Source organism: Corylus avellana, chromosome 2 (genome assembly GCF_965113065.1).
Source record: "Corylus avellana chromosome 2, dhCorAvel1.hap1.2, whole genome shotgun sequence".
NCBI classification, from domain to species: Eukaryota; Viridiplantae; Streptophyta; class Magnoliopsida; order Fagales; family Betulaceae; genus Corylus; species Corylus avellana.
The window spans coordinates 8,640,481-8,655,049 of NC_142491.1; the positions used below are offsets into that span (position 1 = coordinate 8,640,481).

Consider the following 14,569-nt stretch of genomic DNA (forward strand, 5'->3'; position numbering starts at 1 on the left):
TGTACTTTCTTTTTTCCTATAGGGAGTTCCATATCGAGTTGTAAATCTAGATGTGGTGTTTGCCAAGCCTATTTCGCCAGGTACCTCCCTCACCGAACGCCACGGTGGTACACCTCCTCGACAGCTTCAGTTCAACCACCATCAGTGCTCCTCTTCCTCTTGTAGTTCTCAAGATTGTTTGCTGTTGTTGTAGTCAAAGTTGTTTCGGGTAGATCCGCCTCTACACTGCTTCTTGAAATTGCCATCCAAGGCAGCCCCTCTCTTGGCTATGAAATAACCCAATGGGCTGGGCCAATCATTGGTTGTACCAGAGATTTTGTTGGGCTGTCCACTCTTTTTTTTTTAACTTGCATGTCAACGGGGAAGGAAATGAGGGAAGGAGATTCGAACTATTGGCTTACGCTTCATAAGGCATGGTCCATAGCCGATTGAACTACCTCTTAAGAACGCTACCCACTCATATTTGATGTAAGAGTAATACTACACACACATCTACTTCCTCACAAGAATAGTATATGCATGTGAAAATCATGTGCTCTAACTAAAAACATATATCAATTTAATAAATTGAATTGAGAATTTTCCTCTGATTTAGCTTTAGAGGAAAAACTTAATTTGTCTAGGTATATAGGTATAATTGTAAATCTCTTTTTTTAAGTGTTTTATTAAACGTTTGATGACAACAAGAACCCCACTAATGATTATTGAATAAAAACTTTGAATTAAAATTAGAAAACAATCAGATTGATCTCATGAGATCTCCAGTGCCTTCCAACGACTCATATATAAATGTAGATGGATATTGGATAGTCGAGATTGGGACTTCACCAGTTGTGCCTCAAATTTTGTCTCCAAAAAGCCAATTAAGGGTTCATGAGATCCTCTAGAATTATGCCTACCAAAATTCTATTTAATTAGTCTTTTGGCTATGGGATAGTTGAGATTGGGACTTCACCAGTTGGGACTTCACCAGTTGTGACCTTCCTCTCTTAATCTGTTTAAATTTCTGTGAAATTCATGCATCCTAATTCTAGTGCAATTGTACGCTCATATTATTTGGAATTTAGGCAAGTAATTGTTAGAGGACCCTTGTGGGCCCACCATCCCAAGCAGGTGTTTGGGCAGCTCGATAACTGCTTGAGCAGGTGCCAAGTGGGCTCCACAAGAGTATTATTAGCAGTCTCACCAAAATAATTAAAAATACATTTTTCTTTATTTTAACTACTCATTTTTTTATAGCACTCTAACGCCCTCACTATTTTAGCAATCCATTTTCACGATTTTATTTCAAATATTATTTTTAAAGATTTGGTTATTCTTTCTTTAACTATTAAAGGAGGAGAAAGAAAGAAAAAGAAAAAATGGGAAGAGAAACCATTTTCTATTCAATTGGTGTTTTCCATCAAATTGGTGAGGCTGAAAAGTTGAGTTTTTAAGCATTTTTATCAAATTGTCTCACCAAAATAACCAAAAAGTGGTTTTGATGAGGCTACTAATAGTGCTTTAAAGGAATTTTCTCACAATTGCCTGCATGGATGTGAGAGAGCGACGGCAAATAGTTTACACATATAAGAAGTGTAAACCATTTAACTCTTCATGAACGTTATTTCCCTTAGTTAATTGAAAATAATTTCAAATTAACTAATATTTTACATCGTGCTAAACCCAAAAAATATTTTACGCCGAAACAATTGCGGCGTAGATGGTTATTCAAAATCAACTTATTCTTATTAAAGAAAATTGAAACATTTTTGGAATTTAAAATTTGACAAGTTACAAGTAATATCGATATGGAAATACGTTTTGACCTCCCTTTCTTACTTGTTTTGCATGTAACTTGTCGTGTTGAAATTACCCAAGGAAAGAAATTCCAATACGACTTGGCTACATAAAAATAAAATAAATTCTATTTCTTAAGGGTGGGTTCGGCATTGTAATTTGATAGACGAAAAATGCAATTTTAAACTAAATCGATAAAATAGATTGTTTGACGTTTTTTTTTAAAATAGCCATTTGAAAAATGAATATATATATATATATATATATATATATATATATATATATATCTGTGTTTTCAAATCGTAGATGAGAAGATGCATTTTTTGAAAATACACAATTTTAAAGGCCAACTTGCCATTTTGCCAAACTTTTAATTGTGCTTTTAAGAATTACACATCCTTAAATCGTATTTTTTGAAGTCGCAAAGTCAAACGGACTACAACCCAAAAGCTTTTTGTATTTGGTAAAGCATTCTTCTTTTTCGTTTTTGGAAAAATCATATTTAAACCTTAAGTTTTCGTGTAATTTGGATTTAGTCTTTGAATTTCTAATTTTCAAGAATACAGTCATTAAGTTTTTTAATAAGTTAATTTAAAATAAGTCTCTTTATCACTTTATTGTGAAAACTATTGATTTGAATTCGATCACGTATGTCACACATCTGCACCCATGCAATGCCACTTCAGCAAATATCAAATCATTCATGAGAAAACATAAACAAAAACGAATGACTTACAAAATTACTTAGAGAAACACATATCCGACTTACATCCACTTCACAAAATAATTGAGCATCTCCGTTCAAATTCAATAATCTCATCACAACTGAAAAAAAAAAAAAAAAAAAAAAACCAAAAAAAATGGTCCAAAGCTCCTGTTGAAAAAAAAAAAGAAGCATTAATTAATTAATTAAGAATATCATTAATAACCCAAACCTGGAACGAAGGTAACTAAAAGTCTACCACTCAAATGGACTTGACTTTTGAGCGAGTTAAGAATTAAGATTAGACTCGCATTCAAAGCTCCTGTTGAACAAGAAAAAACAAACAAGAAAAACATTAATTAATTAATTAAGAACATCAGAAACAACCCAAACCTGGAACGAAGGTATTTAAAAGGATTCTTTCTATTTCAAAGGCAGTGGGTATATAACGTACGGCGTACGCCAAGAATGACATCCAAATGGACCAAATGAATGACTGATACGGATTCTTTCTATTTCAAAGGCAGTGGGTATGTAACGTACGGCGTACGCCAAGAATGACATCCAAATGAATGACCGATAGGGATGAGACTAGGGCTGTTAAGTGAGTGAAGCGTCTCGCGAGCAAGCTCGGGCTCGACTCGCATAAGCTCGGCTCGTGCTCGACTCGAATATTAAATGAAGCACTTCATGAACACAAATCCTAGCTCGAATATTAAACGAAGCAAGCTCGGCTCGACTTAGCTAAACTCGTGAACAGCTCGTATAAGCTCGAGTGTGTGTATATATATATATATAAACTAAGTAATACATAATTAATTATAAATCTCATAATTATTAAAACCTTAAAATTGCATTTATATTTAAGCGTTAGAGAATGAAAAATTCTACACCCTTCATGATCAAAGAGAGAGAGAGCAATCATTAAAAAGACCTCGATTCAATTAGAGCATATCCAAACGAAAGGAAGAAAAATTAAGCAGAAACTATTGTGAGAGATTGCAAAAGGCATAAACTATTGAAGAATCAAACAGACCCAAACACTATCACTACCTGTCTGGTGAGTGAGAGTGAGAGAGTGGGAAATGAGAGTTTAGGTGGAAGATCCGTTGTGACTGGTGAGGGGGATTGAGAGAGAAACGTTAAAAAAATATTTTTTTTGTAGGGGGCGTTGTCCCAATGTAGTTTGAATGCAACATGTTAACTTGTCCCACATTGTTAAGAAAACATCAATCTCCAAGTTTGCTTATCTATAAAAGGATGCATATCCTCTCTCTTTGAAACCAAATGCCTTGCTGTATTGACTCAAGCTCCATACTCGACTAGTCAGGCTAAGCAAATGCTCATATGCAAATTAACTTCTTAAGCCGTTTAAGAGTACTTGAAGTTAAAAAAAAAAAAAATTTAAAAAAAATTAAATATAAGAGCTAGCTCGCGAGCTGGCTCGGCTCGACTTATTATTAGCTCGAGCTCGATTTTTTTGGCTCGCCCTTAAGCTCGACTCGAGCTCGAGCTCGAGTAAAATTTAAACGAGCAAAGCCTGAACAAGGGAAGCTCGCTCAAGCTCGGCTCGTTTACACCCCTAGATGAGACTAATAGTTGTAAAATGTAACACATTATCAGTGACGCTTGTAATTTTGTAGCTTTGACTATGATTGTTTATAAAAATTTTATGCTCGTGATGATTTTTATGAATGAGACTCATATGAATTTCCTTTAAAAATTAAAAAATAAATAAATGAATGACATCCAAATAGGGGAAGGTAGAGCAGTCACAAACAATTTTTTTTTTTTACGATTTAGTTTAAAATTACATTTTTCATCTATGAAATCACAATGTCGAATTCACCCTTAAGAAATAGAATTTTTCTTTTTTTTAATAAATTGCGCTAGCAATAAGGCCCATTGTAGAGCAAAGAAGAAGAAGTATCAATGTTTCAACATATCAAATAAGGCTCATTCTGGCATGCACCCCACGCACCAACTCCAATTTTCGTCTCTTTTTGGCAGATTTTAGGCTCCTTTATTCCTTTTCAGTTGCTCTGGATCTCTCTCTCTCTGTGTATATAGAGAGAAATGCTATTTTTTTTTTTTTTTTTTCCGTTGATATTGTTTTCCAAATAGACTAATGGGATAAGTTTTTTTTTTTTTTTTTCTGCTTTTTTAAAAAATAATATTCACGTAAGATTATGAGAACGCCAAAAAGAATTGTATGGAAACTTCTAGAGATACACGCCTCCGCAACACTTAATATCGTCATTGATATTATTTGCCACTTAATTCTTGAAAATGATTCTATTATTGGTACTTCATGTTTCTCTCACTACAAAAATTAAGGACTTTATTGACGTGGCAAACAGTAACTAATGTTTGCCATGTCAATAATTTTTGACGTGTCTAAATAAATAGGTCAATAAAAACTTTCTTGACGTGGCGGATTTCAACACGTCAAAAATTTTTGATGTGTTGATATGGCATGTCAAAAATTTTTGACTTATTGAAATGGCACGTCAAAATTTTTTGACGTGGCCATCAAAAATTTTTGAAGTGTTATTTTTAGCACGTCAAAATTTTTTGACGTGCCATTATTCCACACGTCAATAATTATAATTAATTATAATTATACAATATAATTATAATTATAATATGCATGATAATATACAAAAAAATTTGACGTGCCATTAATTATACAATATGCATGATAATAATTATAATTAAAAAAAATATATATGTATTAAAAAATTAGGTTGTAAATTAATTTTAACTAATATATACGTATTGTATAAATTAATATTATCATGCATAAATCAAACATTTGATCATATTGGTATAAATTAATTGGTATATACCTATTGTATACCAATTAATATTATCATGCATAAATCATTCTAGTAATATTAATATGAAAGCCATTTTAATTTTAAAAAAATAGGACATACAGAATACATTTATTTTATAAGACCCGCAAACCCCACATGAACCTGGCTAACACAAAATATGTATTCGGCGAGTCCTTCACTTATCTCAATTGTTTATTGATCCTACAGTGGAAATACTTGGAAGCTCGATCTGATTCTTGGAACGTAATTATTAAGTCCTCACGAAAAAATGGATTTTATTATCTGTACATCTAGAATATTAATTTATTTGTTCTCTAATTAGTTTTAAGTATATTGTATTTATAATGTGTTATATAAGAGAAAAAAATGATATAAATTCAAAATTTAAAAATTTAGGGGAAACTTTAGTAAGCGCCCCCCCCCCCCCCCCCGGAACTTCCAACCAATTTAACAAGCACCCCCTGAATTACCAAAACTCTCACTTAAACTCCTTGAACTTTGGTTTCCTCTCACTTTGAACTCTTTTGTTAGTTTTCAACGTTAAACTAACATTTTGTGCCCATTATACCCTTAACCAAAACTACATTGTTTTGGGCTTCAAAACTACATCACCACCTAGCCTAAAACGACATCGTTTTGAGTATAATATTAGTAATAAAAAATTAAAAAATTAAAAAAAAAAAAAGAGGGACCAAATCGGAGCCACCCCTGGCCAGTTCTAAGGGTGGTCGAACCACCCCCATGGCTAAGGGAGTGGTCCGGCCACTCCCAAAAGGCCAAAAAAAAAGGGACAGAAGGGGGGGGGGGGGGGGGGATCGGGTGTTTTGGGGGTGGCCGGACCACCCCCAGGGGGCTGGGGTTGCATGGTTTCGGCCACCCGCTACAGGCCGTATGGGTGGCCGAACCACCCCCAGCCCCTTGGGGGTGGTCCGGCCACCCCAAAAAACCCGATCCTTTTTTTTTTTTTTTTTTTTGGCCATGCTCGTGTCGACCTTTGGATCCGCACCCAACAGAGGTAATGCTATATTTGTGTTGTTTTTGTTATTTTTCGGTTAACATGACTATAGCCCGCATTGATCACTTTAACTGTTAGAATTATGTCTCCACAAAAGTCTCAATTAGCAACGCATTGTTTCCGTGGTTCATTTTAGAACTAATGTATATTTGCATCACTGTATATCTGTGTTTTGAATTTTTTTTATAGATTATCATTGGTTCACAACTCATTTGCAAGTAATGCAGATTAAGCATTGGGGGATGACTATATTGACTTGGACTGATCGAGCACGTGGTTTATCATTACTGTTTGTTAAGTTTTATATATATTTTGTTACTATTTGTTGATGTATTTAGTTAGATCAAACTATATGTTTGTTGAGACTAGTTGGAACTTATTTGTAGCAGATAAAACAAAGATGGTTTGATTGTATATTTGTTTTGTGTCGTGTTGGAACGTATTTTCGATATAGATATTTGTAGTGTTGAAACGTATTTTTGATGTATATATTTGTTTTATTTTGTGTTGTGTTGTGTTGGAACGTAGTATTTGTGTTGAAATTTCATATGTATTGGATGTATATGCAAATTGAATTGAAATTTTATGTGTATTGGGTTGGATGTATTGCCTATATTTGATGTATTGAATTAATTGGATGTATTGGATATGTTTGAAATGGGGTTGGATATGTTTGATGTATTGGATTAATTTGATGCATTTAATTAATTGGATGTATTGGATGTATTGGATTGGATGTGTTAAATTGAATGTATATTGGATAGATTGGATATATATTGAATGTATTGGATATCAGGTTAATACGTAAATCTAGGTATAAATCCGAATAATTTATAAAATATATAAATGAAAAAAGAAAAAAAAGAAAAAAGATTTTTGACGTGTCAAATCAAAAATTTATGACGAGGTGAAATTTACCACATCAAAAAAATTTTAACGTGGTGAAATTTACCACGTCAAACATTTTTGACGTGATAAATTTCACCACGTCAAAATTTTTTTTTTGACGTACCATTTTCACCGAGTCAAATTTTTGACGTGGTAAAAGTGGAACGTCAATTTTTTTTTTTTTTACATTCTAGTTTTTGACACATCAAAAATTTTTGACATGGTGAAAATGCCACGTCAAAAACTTAAATTTTTTGACACCCGCTCTTTTAACCGTTGTGACACGTCAAAAGTGATACGTCAGAAATTGTTGGTAAAAAAAAAACTCGATATTTGTAGTGTCCTGTTCTCCTCAATCAACTCGATCCTTGAAAATTATTCTATTACTGTTATTACAGTTTTCTCATGGTCTCCTCAATCAGCTCCTTTAGAAGCTCATAAAAAAAAAAAAAAGGGCCTGTTTTGAATTATTGGTATGAACAGTGTTCGTTAGTTATTGGTCAGTCTTTATATTTGTTCTCTTGTTTTTCTGTCATTTTTTTTTTCTTATTAGTATATATTATATTCTTCTATTTTTCTCTAAATTGACGTGACTTTTAAAATTATTTTTATATTAAAATTCAATAATAATTTATTACAAATTAAATGGTCATTTACAATCACATTTAGCATAACCCTTTTATAAGGGTGTACATATAATACCATATCCGAAAGAGTGTCATGACAATTAACATGAGATAACATTGATTAATCAGCACTTTTGGTAAGTGTACTGGATTACCAGTTTCAACCTTTCAGTTTTTCTTCTTTTCCCATTAGTTTTATATTGGTCACCAAATTTCACCATGAGAAAATTAATGTCCCACCAATGTCCCAATGGTCACCTCAGGCACATTGCATGACTTTTAAACCCCTCTCTCTCTCTCAAGCTTCTCCTATTTACACCGACCAAAACCTTTTCGATCTCCTGCATAGTTCTTTCAAAAGCCACCCAAAACGACTAAAACACCAAAACACACAACATGGATTACGGAAAACAATCTGTTGGAAATCCTGCACTGCTCTTATTCTTCTTCTCCGGCGTCTTCTTTCTCTTTTTCTGGTCTTCCTCTTACAGAAATCCTTTCGTTGCATTCCAAAAGGACCCCATTTGCACATTTTCGAACACTGTAAGTTTTCCTCTTATTCCTTCATTCATTCCGCATGTCGGGCACAGAACAAGTCGCCGTGCAAAGCGCCACCTCCACAGAACTTGTTTGGGAAAACAATTCTTTTCAATTCTTCTTTTTTTTTCAGTTGATTTGAGATCGCTAACATTCAACTCAACTTAAAATTTTATATTCTTCAAAAACTCTTTTCTTTTTTTTGATGTTCATAATTTTGAATTCCGTAGAATAGAAAAAAATTGGAAACCCAAACGAGCCCACTTACCGGTAAAGCTAACCCTTTGAGATTAATGTTGTTAATCTTTCATTTTTGCAGACAACCATTTATGCCCTTCAAGATGAACTTGAAGAAGCTCTGACGAAAGCTTCAATGGCGAACAAAACGGTCATTATCGCAATCATAAACAAGGCGTACGCGGAGCAAGACATCAATGCCGACACCACCATGCTTGACCTGTTTCTCGAGAGCTTTTGGCTAGGGGAGGACACCAGACATCTGCTTGACCACCTCTTGCTCGTTGCCGTTGATCGGACGGCCTACGATCGCTGCCAGTTTCGACGGTTGAACTGCTACAGATTGGAAACGGACGGCGTGGATTTTGGGGGAGAAAAGATTTACATGTCCGACGACTTCATCAAGATGATGTGGAGAAGAACTCATTTTCTCTTAGAAGTTCTCAACCGCGGCTATAACTTCATCTTCACGGTAAGTCACCGTTATCTTTATTTGCAATTAGTGATTGTCAACGCCGTTTGGTTTACGGAGTCTTTTTGTTTTTTGGGCGGGGCGGGGCAAAGACGGGTAAGAGATCTGGTGACAAAGACTGATATGCCCTAGTTGAGAATTTATGGTGATGGTATTGCTCATTTAATATTCATTAACTCAACTGTTTTAAGTGAATTTTCTTTTTCATTTTAGTATTGAGATTATTTCGAATTTTCTTTAAATTTAAAATTTTTAAATTCATAAATTTTAACGCGTCTAAAATATAAACAGATTCGGTTTACATGCTGTTATTAAAATAACCTGTAGTTTAATCAATAATTAATATTGAATTTCTCAAAATATCTTTTTATTTTCTTTTTTCTATTAAAAATTTTTAGAAGTAAATCAACTTTAAGATTCAATCTTGACTATTGATTAAATTACAACATATATATATATTTTTTTTGACGTGAAACTACAACATACATAATAACAGCATATAAGTCATGTTTTAATATTTAATGAAGAAATATGTTTATTAAATTCCTTGAAGATGACTTTCTCATTAAATATTAAAACATAACTTATTTTAGACCCTTAAATGAGATGAATAGTTAAAATTTATAAATTTGAGAATTTCAAATTTTAAAATTTTTTTACAGAATCTCAATTCTAATTTTTAAAGTAGTTGACGTGAGAAGTCATTTAAAACATGTTTATTCATTATGCTTAGTGGGTTCATGTAGAGCGTTGAAGTTTGCAGATAGCCGAATCCTTTAAATAAATGCTAGCTATATATAATTTAGCCCCGATCTTATCTTAGACATAGCGGTAATATGATTATTAAGAACTAAGGCACCATTTGGTACTTGGGATTGTTATTTTATTAAAAAATAATAATAATAGTTATTATTAGTAACAGAGGACTTAGCTTAGTGATATATATGAGCTTAGTAATATTCATTGAAATTCAACCAAAAAGTTTGAACGAAAATTAAAAATAATGTGGGATTTTTTTATTTTTTATTTTTTTTTGGAAAAAAGGTTGCGTATTCCTCTGTATAAGGAAATACTTAATTGGTAGAAGTAATCTTTTTAAGCGCTAATTATTAAGTCAACACTATTTGGCGGTTTTGATTGGTGAGGTTTGGATAGAGATCATTAATGTACTGTGACAGGTTGAAGGATAGAAATGAAAGACAATTAATTAGTTACTGTTTATATAATTAATTAGCTTGACTTTTGGTTTCTCAGGAAACTGATGTTGGTGGGATCTCTAAATTTTATTTAATTAAAATCCCTTTAGCAGGAAAGAGGGCACCTGAATATTCTTTCACTTTAACTCTCAAAAAAATAAAAATGCTTTCACTTTATTTACTTTTTTTCTTTTGAGCTGTGAATTATTTCATTGATCTGTTTTTGGCCTGAGGGCAATAGTCTAGCTATAGCAATGCCAAAAGTTAGGGAAGCAAACATAGACAACTGCTGAGAACTGTGGACTGGACATTGACCTCTCAGTCACATGATCTAAACATTTGAACAAGACCCCAGGTGTCATGGAAATGGTTCTAAGTATATATATATATGGTTTTGTTTCTCAAGCAAGGTTTTATTAATTTCCTAGGATTTTTGTTTGCATTCATTTTGGTATCAAAATCAAGAGTTTGGGTTGCCTCCGGTGAATTTTTTTTAAAAAAATGGCGGACTTCGTCTCCGCCGTTCATTATTTCATAAAATGATCTTCAATTATTTTTTCACTGAAAGCAAGACAAACTCCAAAAACCGAGGGTTTTTGTTTGCTTTCTAAGGTTTTGATTCGAATCAAATCCAACATTGGAGAAAAAGCTTAGGAACTTTATAAGCATCAGCCAATGCGTCTCACACGAGCATCTGTTTTTGGTTCTAAGTGGGTGGCACGTACTATATATATGATAGAGAAGTTTCATTACATATATATATAAAACTTCCAATGATATATGATGGATTGCCGTGTGATTATTTAAATTAATAAACACTTGTTTTTGAAAAATAATTGGTGGGGGTCACGTACTTCCCAGAAAAGAAAAAAAGCAATATGTGGTTGGTGGTATGTCAAAAAGGTGGGGATATTTTCTCTACCTAAAACATAAATAAAATAAGTATAACGTCGGGTATTTAACTCTTTCGCCTTATTTCTAAAAGGTAATATCCCATGAAATGTCCTCGTAACTTTTTATGCCGACACTCATTCAACCAATTATTATCTTATTTGAAGAGCAATATTATCTAACACATTTTACTTTGTTTTTAAACCAAAGTGTAGTATTTACCATTTCTCTTATAATCTTTACAGATATTTATTATATTCATTTCACATCATTTCACATCGAATGTGATCTTAACGAATTTTAAGTGTTTTATGTTAGTTACTTAAAACATATACATCACATATATATCAGATAATATAAATTTGGTGTGATGATGGATGTGAACAGTGGCAGAGCCAGACAATTTATATTGGGATTGTTACTAAATTTTTTTTGAGAATGTCGAGTAGTACCTTGCGTAGGAGAGAAAAAAAAATATTCTTTTTTTTAGGACATGGGTAGGAAAAAAAAATTAAAAAGTTTTGGGGTTGCCACCGCCCTTAGTGTGAATAATAGAATTATTTTATTTGAATTTGGCTTTTGCTTTTTTTGTTTCCCTTAATGATTAGGTTGAATAGTTGATATGTAGCTCTTTCAACATGACGTATGAAGTCCAGCGTTTTTAACATATATGGACACATTGGAATCATATGGCTTCTCATGACCGATTATATCCATTAAATTAAGACACAAATGTTTTACATGGGACTTTGTGTCTTTGTTCATGGCCACAAAAGTTTCACGTGTCACCTGTGTAACGGGCCCAGCTTGTCAATGTCTGCATATATATATATATATATATATACCTAACATAATATATATATATATATATATATATATATATTATGTTAGGTGTAGTTGTTGTTAGATAGTAGGTCTCTTAAGAAGTAATATTATCTGATAGGGAGTATTATTTATTAGGTTATTTAGTTTATTAGTGTTTTATTGTTTTATTAATTGTTGAGTTCATTAGTTGTTTTATTGTTTTATTATTGATGTGTAGGTAGGACTCTAGTGTCAATGTGTTAATAAAAATAGATTTAATTATGTTAGTAGTTGAGTTATGATCCACATTGAAGAGTTTGTTTCTCTTGGGACTTTTTTATTGTGTTTTGTTATTTAAGCCTTTTATTGTGTTTTGTTATTTAAGCCTGTAATGCTAATATGCTATGGAATAAAAACAAATCAAGTAAATTATTCAAACCCTATGTTTGAATATAATTAAGATCAGTTGAGGGCATCTCTAATTGCTCGTAGGTTTAAGATTCTTCAAAAATTCTATCATATCAATCTCTTTACTATATTAATCTCTTTACTTAGTTCTTATCACGTTACATATAACAATATAGTTTGAGTTAGATCATCTGGTTTAGGGGAATTAGGTTGTCGACCAGGCCTACTACGTACCTACGACGTCGACAGAGCTCCAAAAGTCTTGAGTTGCATGTGGTGAAATTTTGTCGATTCAACTAATTTGAGGAACAATAATATGGTCTTCGTCATTTTGCTTGCTTTCTTGCACGACACTTCATATACGTATAGAACTTGACTTCTGGGTATCTAGGGTTGGTTACTGAACCCTTCTTGGGTTCCAAATTTGGTGAGTTTTTCCAAACTTGGATGGTTGGCTTTTCAAACCCAATGAAGGATTGTTCAAACACTCATGTCTTGTTCATATATTTCCAGTCAACTAATCAATCGCAACTCATGTCTTGTTCATATATTTCCAACCAACTATTCAATGGCCATAAATCCGTGGAGAAATTCTATTTGTTATTCTCATGTCTTATTTTTATTTTATTGGATTGACGTAACAATGTGGTATGAAAAATAAGCATTGCCGTGTCAATATGAGATTTTATATAAAAAAAAATTAGAAGATATTTTATGGTTTGCTAAAAGAAATTGAATAAAATATGCAATTTCTAGTTGTTTTCAATATCTTCTAATATTTGTATATTAATCAAACCCATTGTTTTGGTAATGCTTTTTAGAGGGTTTTTTTTTTCAATTTTAGTTATAACGTGATACAAAGGTAAAAGTTGTTTTGAATATTTTATGTGTATTGAGTTGTTTGCTAATGTGTGTTTTTTTTTTTTTAGTAAACAGCAAAAAGTTGTCCTAAAGGGTGATGCCAAATGAGTCCTAATTCCTCTAGTTGGGTTAACAATGGGTTTGGTCTGAGGGATGAATTTCCAATCCAAATCAATTCTTTGTTAGGGCTTGGACCTAGATATTTAATCGGGATAGAAATTTTCAGTAATTTTTATGTCAAAATTGCTACCAATGTGCTCAGTGGTAGATTTTCAGCAAATGTAAAAAAATTCTTATGAGAATTAAGACCTACGTGTCCAAATAAATTTTGAGTATCTCGCCTCCTTGTTTTTAGACAAGTAAGCCTCAGAAGTTCTCACACATTTGTTATCCAAATTACTAACAATTCGGACAATAAATTATTGGAGATCCCGATCCGTTCAATTGATCCCCTATATTCATAATCACTTCTCTCTTTTTTTTGGTAATTTTTTGTTTTTTTTTTTTAACATTTTAATTATATAGTTAATGACATTTATTTTTTGTAACAGGACACCGACGTAATGTGGCTAAGGAACCCATTTGCAAGGCTAAGCAAAAACGAAAGCGACGATCTCCAAATCAGCACCGACCTATTCCTCGGCGATCCACGGCCGGAAAAACAGCTCATCAACACCGGCTTTTACTTCGTCCGATCAAACAACAGGACTATCAAACTATTAAACACCTGGTACGCCAAGAAAGACAACGCCACGGGGCAGAAAGAGCAGGACGTGTTGCTGAATCTGATACGAGGAGGCATCATCGGAGAACTAAACCTGACCGTACGGTTTCTGGACACCCTCTATTTCAGTGGGTTTTGCCAGGACAGCAAGGATTTGAGGGCGGTGGCCACTGTCCACGCCAACTGCTGCCGGAGCATCGACGCCAAGGTGAAAGATTTGAAGGCCGTGCTTCGCGATTGGAAGCGATTCAAAAAGTACAGTTCTTATAAAAGATTGGACAATGTAACGGCTAATTTGCGGTGGTCGGGGCACTTTGGATGTTGGAATTCATGGAGGGTAGATAATAAGCCTAAAAAGTAAAAAGGGTTAAAACTTGTTTGGTTTGTAAGTTCAATTCTTTTCGAGAATGAGTGATACGCTGTCTCGTTTAATACTGGTTGACGTAATGTGTTTTAAATGACTTTGTATCACTCACCTAAAACACGTTACGTTAAGCGGTATAAGATGCGTGTGATAAATAAGTGTGAAAGTAAAATTACTCTTTCAAATTTGTTGTAGAAGAACTTGATACATTGGAGTAGAGGAAG

The 14,569-nt window shown here is 33.2% G+C and overlaps 1 protein-coding gene across 1 annotated transcript; it reads left to right on the plus strand.

Annotated features, from left to right (window-relative positions):
- Positions 1-8,117: 8,117 nt before the first annotated feature.
- On the plus strand, positions 8,118-14,569 carry LOC132166879 (uncharacterized protein At1g28695). Its single transcript, XM_059577729.2, has 3 exons — positions 8,118-8,394; positions 8,708-9,097; positions 13,809-14,569. The coding sequence occupies exons 1-3, from the start codon at positions 8,248-8,250 to the stop codon at positions 14,340-14,342; spliced, it is 1,071 nt and encodes a 356-aa protein (XP_059433712.1). The 5' UTR covers positions 8,118-8,247; the 3' UTR covers positions 14,343-14,569.